This window comes from Leiobunum rupestre, chromosome 4, assembly GCF_980474605.1.
Source record: "Leiobunum rupestre chromosome 4, qqLeiRupe1.1.hap1, whole genome shotgun sequence".
Classification (NCBI taxonomy): Eukaryota; Metazoa; Arthropoda; class Arachnida; order Opiliones; family Sclerosomatidae; genus Leiobunum; species Leiobunum rupestre.
In genome coordinates, this window is record NC_143387.1 from 58514908 (window position 1) to 58531136 (window position 16229).

General features: G+C 41.9%; 2 protein-coding genes across 2 annotated transcripts in view; both read right to left on the reverse strand.

Moving 5' to 3' along the window:
- Nucleotides 1–14950, reverse strand: part of Awh (LIM/homeobox protein arrowhead) — a 29052-nt gene extending 14102 nt beyond the window's left edge. The window contains exon 1 of the mRNA XM_090172364.1: nt 14786–14950. Coding sequence (XP_090028490.1) covers nt 14786–14902 — 117 coding nt within the window. The 5' untranslated portion in view covers nt 14903–14950. The remainder of the gene's footprint in view (nt 1–14785) is intronic.
- The window catches only part of LOC149948480 (beta-alanine-activating enzyme-like), a 341035-nt gene that overhangs the window by 175095 nt on the left and 149711 nt on the right, over nt 1–16229 (reverse strand). The gene's annotated exons all lie outside the window — the stretch shown is intronic.

Here is a 16229-nt window from a genome sequence, read left to right on the forward strand (position 1 = left end):
AAAAATTAAACTTTAATTCTTTAAATTCTATAATAATACAAAAATATTGCTTTTTTATAAAACGTATTTACACAAAATACATTACCAGTGTTTTGGTAAACACTAATCTAACAGTAGCAAGTTAACAGTGTTAACTAAACAGTAAGTTTTAAACTTCTGCAACTTTCAATAAATATTTAGCAGAACATGGAGCAGACGATACTTTACGTCTACGAAAGATAAGAATAAGAGCGATAATTAAGTAGTGCTAAATTGAAAATAAAAAATAAAAATGAAGTAAATCATCGATTTAGGGTATCATTTTAGGTAAAAAACCCAAAAAAAACCCAATAAAACCCAAAAAAGCCCAATGGGCTGGGTGTTTAAAAAAAAACCCGGGTTTTTTTAAACCCTGATCGAAACGTATAAGAAGAAGATAATTTAGAGAGGTCAAGCTCACGCTAAAAACGTTGCCGTATTATTGCGCGAAAACTGTTTTCCCTGGCCGTTTTCTAGGATGAGTCTAGCTTGTCTATTACACTAACAACTGAAAAAATAAACGGCTACAAAATGCAAAGTAAAGCCCAGAAGACGAAATGACGGGGGCTTCCAAATTTAAAATAAAGGCCCATAAGCAATTCAAACTCCGGAAATTTTAAAATTAGAACAACTGGTTTAAATGACTCCGTGACACTTAAGTTGTCTTATTTCCTTTTTGTAGAAGACCCGATGACGAGAGATCGGATAGACGCTGTATGAACAAAGATATAGATAAATTGCGTTTTAGGCTTAAAATATCGTCTTTGTGATTGCAATGAAAATACCATAACTCGGACCAGCGACTATGAAGGCATTTCGTCGTCTTGTAAATACGGGCCTACAACCTACCTCAAATAAAATGCCGCTGCTTCCATAATTGACACCGACTCAAATGACTAAATGTTTCTCATAGTCGAAGGTATAGTTACGTAATTTCAATGAAATTTTAGGCGAGGAACTGTGCTCAAATCTTAAATGTCTACGCGTGGTCCAAGATATTCTTGGTTAAAGTTTTTAACACGCGAGTTTCACCTTCATAGATCAGCTCACGTGGAATACATAAATACATTTTGCGAGATTGGAAAAAAAGGTTGTTTAAACGACGCGACTAATATACGTTCGCTCCGGAGTAAGGCAACCTAGTTAGTTTCGTTTTCGGGTTGCGTTTTCTCAAGGATTAATACAACAAAATTTCCTTAATTCTTTTCAAACGCGTTTCTTTTTTAATTTCCCCAAGATATTTCTCTTTCCAGGTGTTTGGAGGAACACTGCCCTCAGAGTCTCTCTGGCGATCCGCGCTTTTTACTAGGGTTACATTCGTACATATATTCCCTGTCAAAAATGGCGGCTATAAATTTTATCAACTGAATTTCGCGGCGGATCGCGAACAGCGGGTCCTGACGTAACCTCCGTCACCTTTAGCCCCGCGTTCCTTCACGATGCCTACTTATATCGACGCCCGGAACCCTTCGACGCGAACTGCTAGCGACGACGTAAGTTTCCTATTCCTTAAACTTACGGGGACCACACTGAAACGCGCTGCTAAGATAGCTTAGTTTCGCCCTTTTACGAGAAATATATGAACAGTTCCGCGTACGGAGAGAAATTGCCAGAAAAAATCGAACGAATGCTCGGACTCGGAGGTGGTTTTACGATTAACTCTCTCGGATTTAAACGGAACGTTTACCTGGTAGCGTAGTCGTAGGTGTAAAGCGGTTTTAACGTTCTAGACGCCTATCCCGGGCGTTCGGCGAACTATCACTTGACCCCGCGTCCCCGCGGCGGGTTTTTTTTCGGCTACAGCACCCCCGCAAAGATTCAACAAGGCATCACTCAATTTCTGATGGCCGATGCTTGAAAAGCCTGTTTTGTCCGGCTTCCCCTCCCCAACGATCCGCAATTTTTATACTGGCCTGCTAAAACCATGACGTCCTACTAAGATAAATTGATATTCGTGCCTTTCAATATTTATGGACCGCGCGATATTGCGCGCATCTCGGCCTTAGCGCGTCTTCGACGGCCCAGTGTTGAAAATCGGTCGATCACGTCAAGCTCCTCGTTTTGAAAGAAAAACGTTCAGAAAGCTGTATCGATGCTGGTCGGATTCGGGGCTTCGAACCTTTTCACTCCTATACGCGAATACTTTTCCTACATTAAATCAAACTATTAGTCCATTCCGGTGGCGATAATTACTCTACACCGTAAACTATTGACAAAGAGAGAGTAAAGAGAAGTGATTGGATTGGGTAGTCCGCTTTAAAGTCGAGATTTGGTGTAGCTGCCGAATAATTGAAAATCTTTTTCACCCGGATATGATACACCGATAATGTATTTATTTCTATTTCGAGACAATGGCGATGTCGAGACGATTTGAAACGTCGCTCCCAATCCTCCTCACGCCCTAGCAGCTAGGAAGCCCCTTTCCCCTACCAGAAAGCCAGATCAGCCCGGTATCGCTTTGGTTCCCTAAAAGCGACGTCTCCCCCTCCCCCCACCTCTGTTGCGCCTGGGAAATAGTCTCGACCACGTATAGTCTCAACATAGTCATTATCCCTAATTATAAATAAATAAAAGTTAGTTATTCGAAATAGCAGATTTTTCTAAAGTGACGTCAAAAGACTACACTAGCTACCCTAGATCGAAAACGCGGAGCTGGCGATAAGTAACCGCTTAAGAAAAGCCCACTTTGTAGCGTGAGGAGGTCAACAATGTTATTTGACCACAGGGGTACTTCACGGCATTACGGCCGCGTCGTTCCGTGATTTAAAACACTTGATTCTGTAAAGTCTGCGTAATAAATAATTTCAAGATGCCATTTTAAATATTTTAAGGCCTTTCTGTGGGTTTGATTTATGGAAACCACCTTAACTCTATACCTCTAAGTCATCGAAATTGGAAATTCGTCCGCTAACAGGTCCTATATAGCTCAGCGGTGGCGATCGGAAAAAACCACCGTGGGGGCCCGGGCCATTATTTTTTATCAAACGAAATATACACCTAAAACTTAAGCAAGGAAATGTACAGTTCTTAATCTTTACCGCAATATTTGCTAAAAAAGTTTTTTTTCTAATACCTCATTCGTCAATGAATTCATTGATAACAAAATTTCAGTACAAATCTCTGTGTCCATGGATCGAGGCTAGATCATTAAACCTTTCTTGGCCAAATGCGTTACGAAGGTATTTTAGTCTTTCTAGATAATTGGATCAAACTGGGTAAACGGCGACGCGATTTTCTGTTTGGACGAATCGATTGAAATTAATTTTATACTTCTTTCATCTTAATATCTTCAATATTAAAATAACTTCTGTAAAAAGACCGAATTCGGACAGTGAGATTTGAAATTTTAGCCCCTGTATTATACCAAAGATAATATAAACCCTGGATTCGAAATCACTGCCTTTCGCGTAGTCAATAGCGTTTACCCACTTTCTGCCGGAACTCCGAAGCGGGTGATCGCTTGGATACAAAACCGTCAATGGGTAAGCTCTCTCAACTCGAATCCAAAACATCTTCTGAAAAATCAGCTGTAGCCTGCGAAAGTACGTGTTTCAAGCAATTTAACTAGGGGCCTCGTTACAATAACATTTTATCGAACAACTTGTCAGTATTTAAACCTTTTATAGAACTAAGAATATATTTATACAAGACTAAAACTATTTTTAAATAAATATTTTTAATAGTATAGTGGTCTGAACGTGAAACATCTACAGCGTAAGTTTGGTTAAAAATGTGAACATTGAAAAAAATTACAATTTTAAGATATATTTATAAACGCTGTTGACATTTGGAAAAAATATATATCTCGGATTTGTTACTTCTAAAGCTCTTTTTAACGTTACGCGTTTCGTAGCGGACGAATGAAAAAAACGCGATAAATGTTGTTTAGGCTTAGCTTTGATATTTGCATAAGGAAGAAATATATAGCGTCCCTTTCGGAGGTTTGAAGGCAAATAGTAAAATACAAAGGGTGCTCCAACGACTAGATATCCCCTTGTTTATCGGCGTCCCAAAAACCACTCTTCGATCCCTCAATTTATGTTTGTTACAAAATAACAAAAACTCGGTTGCATTTCACGCGAGGGAGATAAAGGACAGCCATCTTTTCTCGGCGGGCCAACGGGGAAAACTTTCGCTCGAAATGCGAAATCCTTTCTCAAAAGGTCTTTCAATAAGTTACGCGACCCATTCAAAGCGACGCTATAGGACGAATATGCTAATTTGTCGCCATGTCAATACTTTACGAAAGAGGAAAGATTAAATGAAAAAGCAAAGTTTGAAAATGTAAACATTTTAAGTGGTTATCTTTAGAGGTTTCCGCGATTTTAAATTTTTAACAAATAAGGTATACACACATTTTTAGAACTAGTCGTATAATATCACAGGTATAAAATACGTCTCTTACGAGAAAATATTCAATTTCCCTCTACCAAGCCTCTACTCCGGCAATTATAAGCTAAATAGCTTGAGGAAAATTAAATGTTCTTTTAGCGTCATTACAATTAAAATTGATAAAATCTAGCCTATGTTGGTGACGACTCTTACCAAATAAGGCGATACAAATTTCGAAAATGTCAAAAAATAATACAGTTTGAGATATTTTGGCTATCATAAAACCCTATTTTTAAACTTAAAAACCTTTCTATATCTCTAATGTTATTCGCTTATAACAAGACCTTCTCATACAACGTACGTGACTACGAAATGCGTGTCTAACAAGAAAAATATGTCAGAATTGACAAACGGTGTTTTTTTACCAGCTTTTTGACCATAGCATCTAGAGATTGAATTTCAAAACCCAAAAATTTGGGCAACGATGTCTTTGACTGGTTAAAGTTCCTACTTATCGGTGTAACTGATTAAAGGGGTCTTCCCCGAGTTCTTCGGTTTCCTTTCTCCATAAAAGCTGTCGGCTCGCGTGGCACGAAAGGCTTGTTAGCACCCTGCTACGCAATTTCACCCAGCCACCGCGATAAAGGCATTAAAAGTCACTAGATGAGTGGTGCCTTGGGTATTAGCCTAGCTAATTATTATTATTAATTGCTCGTGCTCTCTCCATTCCACACATTTTATTTAAAAGCGATTTCTATATTACCTTTTTTCTCTTTTTAGGTTACAACTGAGTATATGTACTAGTGACGTTGTCGTTCAAACTTCTATAAAGCGTTTCGCGTAAACTCTCTAAGCGGCATACAATCACGGCAAAAACCTTTAGTAGATTGACCCCTGTAAATTAACTTCTCCCTGAACACCTCTGTAAACGTGAAGAGGAGGCGGGGGGGGGGGGACTCCAGTGAAACGTTACGGGAGTTTATTCTCAGCCCAGAAAACCAATTTAGTAAGGTGCCCTCAAATGGACTCTGAATTGTTTAGAATCCCCGATTATTTTACAGTTTAGATGGAAAATAACCTCAACGCATTTTTTTATGGAACATCCGTAACAGTTTGAGCGATATATCACTAACTAAAGCCGCAAATATCTATTTTTTTTACGGATAGGCCAATATTGGAAGTGTTTGGGTTCCACACCAAATACCAAAGGTGCTATCCCTTTAACCAATTGAAAGGTAATTTTTCAGTTCGTGATATCGCCTCCTTAACGCACGTTTATTGGATTGGAATTGGCTTGCTTTTCTGATTTGAACGACACTTTGGAAACCAATTAACCAATTAGTGTCTATTTCCTAGAAATTACAAAAAGGGTTTCAATAAAACAACTTCAAGGAAATTGCCAAGAAGTAATATTTCCGAGAGCCAGGACCTGCAATTCACTGTTTATATAGTTTTTGTTAAATAACGGAAACTTTTCACCTGTAAACAGAACATCGTGTTTTTTCTAAGCCTTAGTATGTTAAAAAAAAGCTAATTGGTTAAAAGGAAACACTTGTTGCATACCGTACAAGTGAAAAGTTACCATTATTTCAACAAGCACTATATGAACAGTAACTTGCGGGTATTGGCTCTCGTAAATATTACTTCTTGGCAATTTCCTTGAAGATGTTTTATTGAAGCGTCTATTGAAACAACCACCGTGTCAGTGCGAAAACCGAATTTTAAAATTCGACCGACAGCCAAGATTGTTAAATAAAATAATCGTCTTGATGTAATTAAGTCTACGCGTAAATTTATCGACTGAGCAACTCAACGGATCTCTAAAAATAAGCGCTCTCTTGAAAGTTAGTACTAGAAAAAATGTATAGCCTAGCTGTTTTAATGATTCCAGGAATATAATATCTGGCTACCCGGAGTGAGGCGAGGAAAGGAGAAGGGGCGTGGTTTTTCTTCCTGGAATATTCGGAATGTAGTCCGCAAAATATTCATATACTTCCTTCACTTTTAGGCGGGAAAGCGAAAAAAGGCCATTTTCAGTGCATTTCAAACAAAATAATCAGAATTTGACAACACTGCTATCTTTTTTGGACTGCAAGGTTTTTGTTTAGCCCGGCAGCGCTGTTTCTCCCTACTGAATATGGCGGGCGTTTGCGGATCGCCGGCTTTTTCGACTATTATTTGAAATTATCGACGTTAGACGATATTCTCTCTGTTAATGAGGCCTATACCCAGCCGCTCAAATTATACTTCGGGTCGCCAATGCCTTGATACTAAAAATCGTCATTTTGAACTCCCACTCATGCAATTAGTAAATATATCGAAATGGGCTTTATTTTGTTATTTTCTTAAACTAAACAGCGTTTAAAACTAGCTATTTAAAACGGTTGCTATGCTAGTTTATTTAAAATAGAGCATACTAGCCCTTAAACAACTAGTCATTTCGAAGACGATCTGCTAATAGTTTTTTAATATAGCAGGATACACGACGATGAAATAGTAAGCTTGAACTACAGTCCTATGGACGTTTTACCATTTTTATAGTATCGTCCAATCACTGTTCTCTTTTCGTGAATCCTTGTGTAGACCCAGAATACCAAGGCAATGCTATATCTGTTGAACCACTTTTGATTGGCTGGTTCAGTATTTCTTCAATTGGCCCGTTGCATAATTAGCGTTTTTGGATGGATTGTTGATTTTCTGTTCGTTACTTGAGGTTGGAAGCAACGTTTTTCTTTTCCCATTAATTTTTATAGTTAAAATATCAAAACTTGTTTTGACATATTTAATTTTATTTTAATTAAATTAAAGTATTTTTTGTTGTTTCATAACATTTCGCATTAAATTGCCAAAATTTTTATAGTTTTGTTTTCAATATTTCATCTTTTGGTGTAGTAAAACTCGCGAAAACAAAATTTTCCAAAACTATAGTAAAAAGGTTTTAAATATTAACTTACACTAAATTGTGATGTAGCTCGCTAGTAAACGTGTATCTCCGTTTTGATTAATATACAAATATTTTGGATCCTATCTTTCGGTAGTTGAGCAATCAATTTTTTTGGGTCGGTCGGGTTGGGGATGCTCAAGTATTCATTTGGGAAGCTGAGCCCCCCCCCCCCCCCTTGTACGAGCCTGCTGTTAACTTGAATACATTTTTGTTACTAGGTTATTACTTTCGCGCCCCTTTCGAGTGGCCCCTAAGGCTGTACAGACGCAACTTGGCGTTCGCGGTAATTAATAGAATACCTCGAAATAAGACAAATTAACGGTACGAACGGTTTGATGGTAGAATTTAAGTTCAGAAGAGATACAACTCCGAAGAAATTTCCCATTAAAGGGATAATAATGTTCCATATTTTCCTAATTTAACATTTCCGTCCCCATATTTATCAAAAATTAGTGCAATTGGGCTAGTTACGTTATAAACGAGAGTGGTTAGTGGATAGCTTTTCAACTCAGAATTTAGTCCCTTTAAAAATAACATTTCGCGTCTGCCCTCGACGTTTGATCCCGCGTGGTTAATATCTCCTAAATATCATAGTAGAATACGGATTTATAGCGGAAGCGATTTAATAGAGTCGGGAGAGTGTATTTATTGAGAGGGAAACGCGTTTTGCGGGCAACGGGGGAGTCGAGCGTGACTCGGGGCAGGGAGACGGCGCTGACTTTCACGCCTTCGGATTGTGTCGTGTACGTGTAAATTTGATGATCCGGTCCGCGGATATATCGGGGGGGGGGGGGGGGTTGTGCACCCGATACATACTGTCGTTGTCGTCGTCGTGATATCGGGGACGCAAATGATGAAACGATATTCTCTCCGTCTCCCTTTTCGGGACCGCGTTGTACGTCAGGCGCGCAAAAACGAGAATTTTCGGGCAGCGCCACCCGAAACGCGGTCACGCGAGAAGGGGTTCCGTCTCCCTCGACCCCGCGGGAAGGCCCGATTCGCAGTTACGACCCAGTTGACAAATCCGAAGACTGCCCAGTTACGGACAGATATATTCATTCGTATACGTAGCCAGATACCGCCAGTTCCAAGACGACCTCACTTACGTAAATCACCGTCTCATTTGAAAATGTTTCCGATGAAAACACGAGGTTTTGAGTAAGTCCCGTAATAATAATTTGACATTCCCGCGACCAGGTGTATCAGTAGCGAGGGTAACTGGCGCTAGTTAAGTAAAAAAACAATTGTAGCGCGTGTTAGAGAACCATTTCTCAATATAGAATGTACTACCGTAATAAGAATATTATTTTTTTTTGTAAAGTTGTTCCAAAAGTGTCGACAAAATCGTTAGTCAGCGCTATAATTTATTTTCCGAAATAATCTAAATGCGAATACGTCGCTCCGTGGCTGGTCTTTCGGGGTGGGAGGGGGCCTCTTGTACGTTTCACCTGGAGGACCATCCATCACGCTTTTTGGAAGCGCCGTTGACCCGTTGACCTTCCCCTCTCCCCGTTCCGACGATCTTCGGCAGGCCGTATACGCGACTCTGGGCAGACGCCACCTAACAGCCCGTTACGCGTCGTGCCGGGGACCACGATCTAGGATACGCGTCCCAGCCTCGAACAGCGCGGACTCTACCCTCGGCTGAAGCGTCGATGGCGCGGGCTATCACGATGCTTTTAAAGTTTCTTTTGACACTGATCGTTTACAAAAGGCCGTATCCAGAGATGGGAACAGCGAGAGCTAAGCCGCTTATACGTCGATTGGCTTTTAAACGCCCATCGTACACCGGCGATTTTATTTTAGAGCGGACCCTAAAAGTCAGTCGGTAGCGCCGTTCAATTGTTTTTTACGGACCGGATATTCTATATCCGAGAATCTCCACTGACCGCCTTTCCGGTCATTTTATTCGATTTTAAGCCGGTTCAAATTCGATACCGTGATACGAAAGCAAACCGAGATGACGTCACGGGCAATTTAAGTTCAACGTTTATCAATTCCCCTTTTAAGCTCGTACATCTGACGCTCTATTTGAACTTCGTTGATAGTTCGGTTATAATTAATTCTCGTAATTGGAAATAAACTGCCATAGATTTTCTCCATACCGAGACTATACACTTTCCATTCCAAAAATTAGCATATATATGTGCTAATTTGTACTGATAGTCCTTTCTAGAATGACCACGCATTTTTAGTGGATTTCAGACTTACTATTAAAATAATAAACATAAGTATGGCACAGAACGATTTCGGTCTGTCGTGGAGCGATTGCGAACAGGAAACTCGTACCTTCCTACTCTTTCCGTTGGCAAAATAGTTGGTTTGTTTGATGGCGAGAAATACGAGCGTACACGTGTTTAAGTTGGAAATTCGAAAAATAATATAACTTCTGGGCCAGTGTTGAAAATAGTTACTTTTATCTGCCGATTCCATAATTCATCATTATTTTCCAAAAGTAAGCGTTATTTACAATTTTGAAAGCATTTCAATTTTCAATAGGCCTTGGCTGGACTGTTGAAAAGGCTGCCGGCGGAGTGGCGGACCGTCGCCGATTTTCCGGGCATCCTCCAAATAACATCAGCAGTCCGTCGATACGCGATGGTTTACGTTGTCATTGGCGAAACTGACTATCATTAAAAATTTTGCATTGGGTGAATACGAAATGTCATACTTATGCTTATTGCGTTACTTATGCTATTAGTAATAATTTTTTAAGTCGCGTATTTTAGTCCCTATAGGCGCTTATCGTTTTGGGTATGACGTCAATTCTCCGTCACTGCACTCGTAGCTATCAGTAATTGTTTCGACTAACTGACTCACTTATGGAACGTAACTATAGACTTATGGCGACGCTTCACCCCGGCCTACAAGTGGGATCGTACCTGTAACACGAGTGATGGGAAATTGTTGTCCATATCCTGGACTTTGAGCGGAGGAAAGAGTTTTAATCGCGTTGCACGCTTAATTTGTCACTGTCCGTGACAATGGGACGCCACGAAACCCGATTCCCAAAACCGCCGCCTGATCTTTGCATGCTAAATAGGATTTAAGCATTTTATTTCATTTTTGACGGCGCAACTTGAACAGTTTCTCTTTGAAAGGCCTCTTAGGGAGGAGATTAAGCACTCGCCAACGAGCGGAGAAGAAACGCCGACCTATCGCTTTAATTGGTATACTTTTCGCACACGGTTAGTCCTTGGCGTTGTTTAGCGCTTAAACTCTCTATTATTATTATTATCGTGGTCTTTTCTTCGCGTATTTGAAAGTTAATCCGAATGATCTACGATATAGCTAGAAATCCTTGACTTATTTCTTGAAAAAATAATTAAAAGACAAATGTTAGTTTGTTTTGACCATTAAGGAGATTATAATTGATAGGCGAACAAGCGCGCGATCAGGCCCGACAAGAGGGGGGGGGGGAGCCGGCACAAATGACCGGGGCCCGTGCAGCCTCGGCCCTCGGGGCCCGTCTTTGAACAAACGACAATTTAGGACGCGAGAGCGGGGCTTCCAACGTAATCTGAAAAATCATTCAAAAATGAACTTTTTGCCGAATGAGATCCTTATTTGAACACAACTATTCTAAATAGTGAAATAGTTTTTAATTATTCCAACAACCGCGTTATTTTTAGAGTACCATTTTTAAGCCTCTGGTACTTTCCCGCAGATGTATCACAAATAGCGCGTACTTGGGGACAAAATCCCGTATTTTTGGGCAGCGAAGAAAAATAGTACTTTTCGCGTATTCTAGGGACTCGGTCGGAGGGAGACCCGCTGCGAAAGCTTTAACGTCTCTTTGAGAGGCTATCGTTGAACCACGCTTCGAACGCGTTTAGAATCAGTTTGCGCGAGCGCGATTACCAGGTTGAACACGCGGGACCGGCTTTTCGTGGTCAAAAACGCTAGAAAAGTGGCGCATTGCGGCGATTCTATTTCGTTTCAATCGTTTGTTCGGGGATTCGTAACTATCGAAGTGAACGAAAGTGGAAATCGAATATAGAATGTAGTAGAGCGGTGATGGATGTTTGAGCGCGCCTCGAGGAGGAGAGAGCGAGTGTCAGAGCCGCGAAGGTCCCGGCTGGCAGCCCCGTCGCCGAAGACGGCCAAGCGGGAGGTCCTCCGTCCCAATCCTATTGCCTTCGAGATCATCTCCGTTGAACCCCGCCAGTTTATTATTTCGTTATTTTGTCAAGATTTGTTCGCTCTTCTGGCTTCTTTCTCTCTCCGCTCTCTCAAGTTCTTCACCCTCCCCCCCCGCCCCCGCGTCTTACCTGCCTATCTATTTTTAACATTCCAGCGACTGTCAAATTCAAACTGAAGTTAAATTTATCTTCTTTCTTAAGATCATTTTTACGACGATACACTTACAATTTTATCGTAATTTTTTCATTTCAATTATCCGTTTCGATATGTTTGTAGAGACGTGAGCCGGTAAATTTACCGGTAATGGTAAAATTACGGTAAATTTATCGAATGGTTTTACCAGTAAATTTACCAATTACTTTCATAAAGCAAAAAACACCCAAAAATATTTTGTTAAACTTCAAATAAAAGAAGAAACAATTACATTTTACATTGGACCAGAAAACCATACGTTCCATACATTTAAATGTATTTCGAAGGGGCTATCTATAGGAGGTTTCTCTAAGTTTCATGTAACCAAAGGCTATGCTAAAATTAAAATATCATTTTAATAATTATTGTGACATCAAACCATTATTTTGATTAAATAAAAAAGTTAATGGTAAATTTACCGGTAATTTTACCAGTAATTTTACCGGTAAATTCACATCACTATATGTTTGTGAACGGCTCTTTTCCGTAGTCAACGGCTAAGCTCGAGAGAAAACCCTTTAAGCTGGTGCGGGAGATACCTTTCAAACTCCACGCGGAAAGAGTGGTTCCGAGTTTTCACCCAGTCGATTAACTGGTGTAGGCTACGGGTTGGAGGATTAAAGGAACACACCGGCGTTTGAATTTAACTAGTTTCACGCGCTTGTTTCCAGAATATGATGGGTCGTATCTTGCGTAAATCCGGGCCGAATTTTTTGAAACGCCGGTGTGGCCCTTTAACTACAAGCGGTTCACTTAGGCGCCTTCACTATTTCTTACTCCATGGCAGCCCGCGACATAATCGAAACAAAATCCCGGTGCCATCGAGTCTGCCTTTATCGCTTTATAACTGGCTTAGATATATAATGATAAATAAACGTTTCCAAATAGAGACAAGCTGGCCCTTTTTTGTGGCTCGCCACGAACAATTATCCGTCTCTCTCTGGCGAAATGATATTTTCATAGCTAACAGCGTTCTCTCGAAGATGATGAGCCGCTAAAGATCGGCGCGGCTCGTACGAGGGAGGATTCGTCCGGGGGTGAACCTGTTGGCCGCCATTGAGAGAGAAGACATCCCGCCGAGTTTGAGTGATTAATCAGCCATGTCCGAGACCCTCGAACTTTCCACCCGCGCTAACCAACACGTGTGCGCCAGTGTCTTTACGCTGGAATGTCTTATCTTTCTTTCCACTCCAGAACTCCATCCGTATATGCCACTCTCTCTCTCGTGCCAGGCTGACGTCACTGACTCCGCAATGACTCTCTCGCCGTCTCTACCGACTATATTCAACCGCGTCCGGGTGACCACGAGTGCGTATTCATTGTTGATACGTTTCCTAAACTCAAATGGCCAAATTGAATTATGTTATTTTTAGCGCGACACCATGTTTGGGTCTATTCGTAATAGAAAATATAGGAGAGGAATAACAACTCGACCGATTTATCGTATTGGTTTACATTAGGTCTATTATACCTCCCGGTAATGTTCTTAAGCCTCGCCTATTGAAATATATATTAGCCAGAAGTCTCCCCTAACTTTGGAACCTCAAGATACATTTTAAAGTCTTGACACTAACACGTAGCGCTATTTTCACGCGGAAAATTATTTTTCACATCACTCGGTTAGCCGCACTTATAACCGCGCTTCGCGCTCATTTCGTAACTTCATAATTAGGCGCTTCAGTAAAACATCTTTAAGGAAATTGCCAAGAAGTAATATTTCCGAGAGCCAGGACCCGCCAGTTACTGTTTTTATAGCGCTTGTTCAAATAATGGAAACTTTTCCCACGCACAGTACGCAACAAGCGTTACCTCTTAACCAGTTAGCTTTTTTAACATTAATTAAGGCTTAGCAAAAACACGACGTTCAGTTATTTCAACAAGCAAAAACAGTAACTTGCGGGTCCTGGTTGTCGGAAATATTACTTCTTGGCGATTTGTTTGAAGAGGATTTATTGAAGCGCCTATTGGCGTTAAAACCACGTTACTTCAGTTTGCTATTACCGCCTTTGAACTCTTTCGAGCGGATGAATGATATTTTTTTAGTGGAGCGAGTGGGCGATTTTGGGCATTCGTTGGTTTGTTCTTCTTGGAACGCGCCAGGAAGATGAACGATGCCACTTCATTTTCAATCTGATAGATCAGGGTTCGCCAGCCATAAATTTCAGAATAAATGGAGAAATTTCCACTTTTATAAAGGGCTGTCATCCCGCGGCGTGGACCACCATTGGAAACCGGGGAAAAACAAAAATGGTTCGAGGATGGATTCACGCGCGATGAACGCGACGCGACTTTCCACCACGGCGTTCACGTTTACGAATTCCCCCTTTTAAATCGATTATTCCGTTTTATCGAATATACGTAATTCCTCATTTATCTTATACGAAGGTGACATTGGCCATTAATTGCTCAAGCTAAAACCTAATAACGTCGTCGTGGAAGGGCCATCTAGATTCTTAAGCTGTTTATTTCTAGTGTATAAAACCAACTTTTTGGGAAGACCGTACTTTTAACATAAACAAAATCAGGGTACTGCGGAAAGATGCGCCTTCGTGCCCTCTTGTATCATCAGCACGAAGGCGTATCTTTCCGAAGTACCACGATGATTGCGTATCTTGCAGGGTACCCTATGTCCATGGCCTACATTGAAATTTTAAAAGGCGGAAAATTTTTAAAAACATTTTAATGTCCTCAAAATTCTACAGAAAATTACTAAGAGAAGTGCAGAAATGGAAATTTTGAGTATGAATCGACATATTTTACTAGCTGTAGGAAATAAAAAGGGGCCCAAAATCCTCCTGAGGGGGTCTGAAAAATAGGGGTCCCGTAAAATACTTGGCCTATACCAAATCAGCTGACACCGCCACTGCTATCTTTCCGAAGAACCCCGATTTGAGTTTGGTCTTCCCAAACATTTGCTCTTATATTTCTTGAATTTCCATCGGCGATGGCCAGATTGAAGTTCGAACTTCTACTGTCGAATCGAGGAAGCTACATTTGCCATTTGAAACGCGAGATTTTGGTTTGCCTGGATCCGCGTCTTTTTTAATTAGATCGGGGATTTAATTTGTCTCGCGTTGGCTGAAATGTCGGCGCGGCTAGGGTGACGAATATAAATCGGCGTCTCTCGAAAGAGATTTTTACGAAAGTGTCGCTTACTTTGATAACGCTGACAGGCACCTGGATGTCGGCTTCCCTGGGAGTGTTGGGCGTCCTCCGGTGATGTCCGTGGTGAGCGTGATGTCCGTGATGTACCCCTCCCTCTTCCATGGTCATCTTGGAGCGGCGGCGGCGACGCGTCGGTGTCTGGCCGGTGGCCCAGGCCCCGGGCCCGCGGCTGCCCGCGCCGACGGTCCCCCTTAAGCCTCGAGATCTCGACTCGATTCGAAACTAGTCTTTGAATCTTCGCTTGATCGTCGAAATGCGGATGATCGGACTGGGCTCCCGAAGACGTTCGTTTGCTCCGCCGAGCGATCATTTTCGTGGGAAGCCGCCGCCGAGGACCAACCGCATCGCCGACACCCCGCCCGCGAAACCGGCGACAACGAAACGCCGCGACTATCGACGATATCGCTAATTTTAATATTTACCGGGGCCTCGGTTTTAATCTCGCGATAAAACAGAAACTGAAATCGGCGGATGGTCTTAGAATTCGCGCTGTCTTTCCGCGTATCGGTGGCCGTAAAATAAACGCTGTTCGGAGACCTTTCGCTCTCCCACTTTTCCCAAGCGTCCCTCGAACAAGAAGTCGCGATTGACGCCGCTCCGTCCAAATTTTCCTGGTAAATGTCAATGTTTAAAACCCCTTTTAGCGTCTCTTAAAATCTTTAAAAGTGGTGGTTAGAAGGGGAGTCTCGCGAAACGCAAATGGAAGGCCATCCTAATGAGAGAACTAAACTAGGCGAATGCTATCTCCGGACGGCAAACGGGACTGCTCTCGTAAGACCCTCGATTCGAACGAATGTCGAGAAACCAGTCTGGAGGAGGGGTTTGCTAGCATCCTTGATCCGGATTGGGATGCGGGCTTGAATGCTGGGATGCGCTCGGAAGAGGCTGGGCGCTCCTGATTCGACGTCGCTCCCTCTCCATCGCCATGACGCGGCCGGGGAGGGGACGCTATATTCCTTCGGAGAATACGGCTCTTCGTCATTAGGCCCGAGAAGGTGTTGATTTCGGGTCTTCATCCGCGCCCCGGGGCCTCAGCCGCGCATCCTTTTTTATTGTATTTTCCTTCGCTTTGTCCTAATATTGTTTTTCCCCGGGGATCCGCGGCCGCAGCCTCGCCGACGAAGCTTCCATCTATCTCCTCCCACATTTCTCTCCAGTAGCCGTCTCCTCCCGAGCTTTCATTTCTCTCGCGTACCGAAGGAACGCTAACGCTATGCCATCGCTTTTTTCGTTAGGGTAGCGAGGGTTTATCGTAGCTGATTCGGAGGCGTAGCCGAGGGTGCAGCCCCCGTCGGAGTTTAAATAAAAGCGTATTAATAACATTTTGATCATGATTTTTTCAATAGGGACGCGAGAACAAATTTTCGTCACTAGTGGGGCGACCGAGCTATAGGTCCTTAAGTAGACGACACCCGCTTCATATTTTAAAAAACGA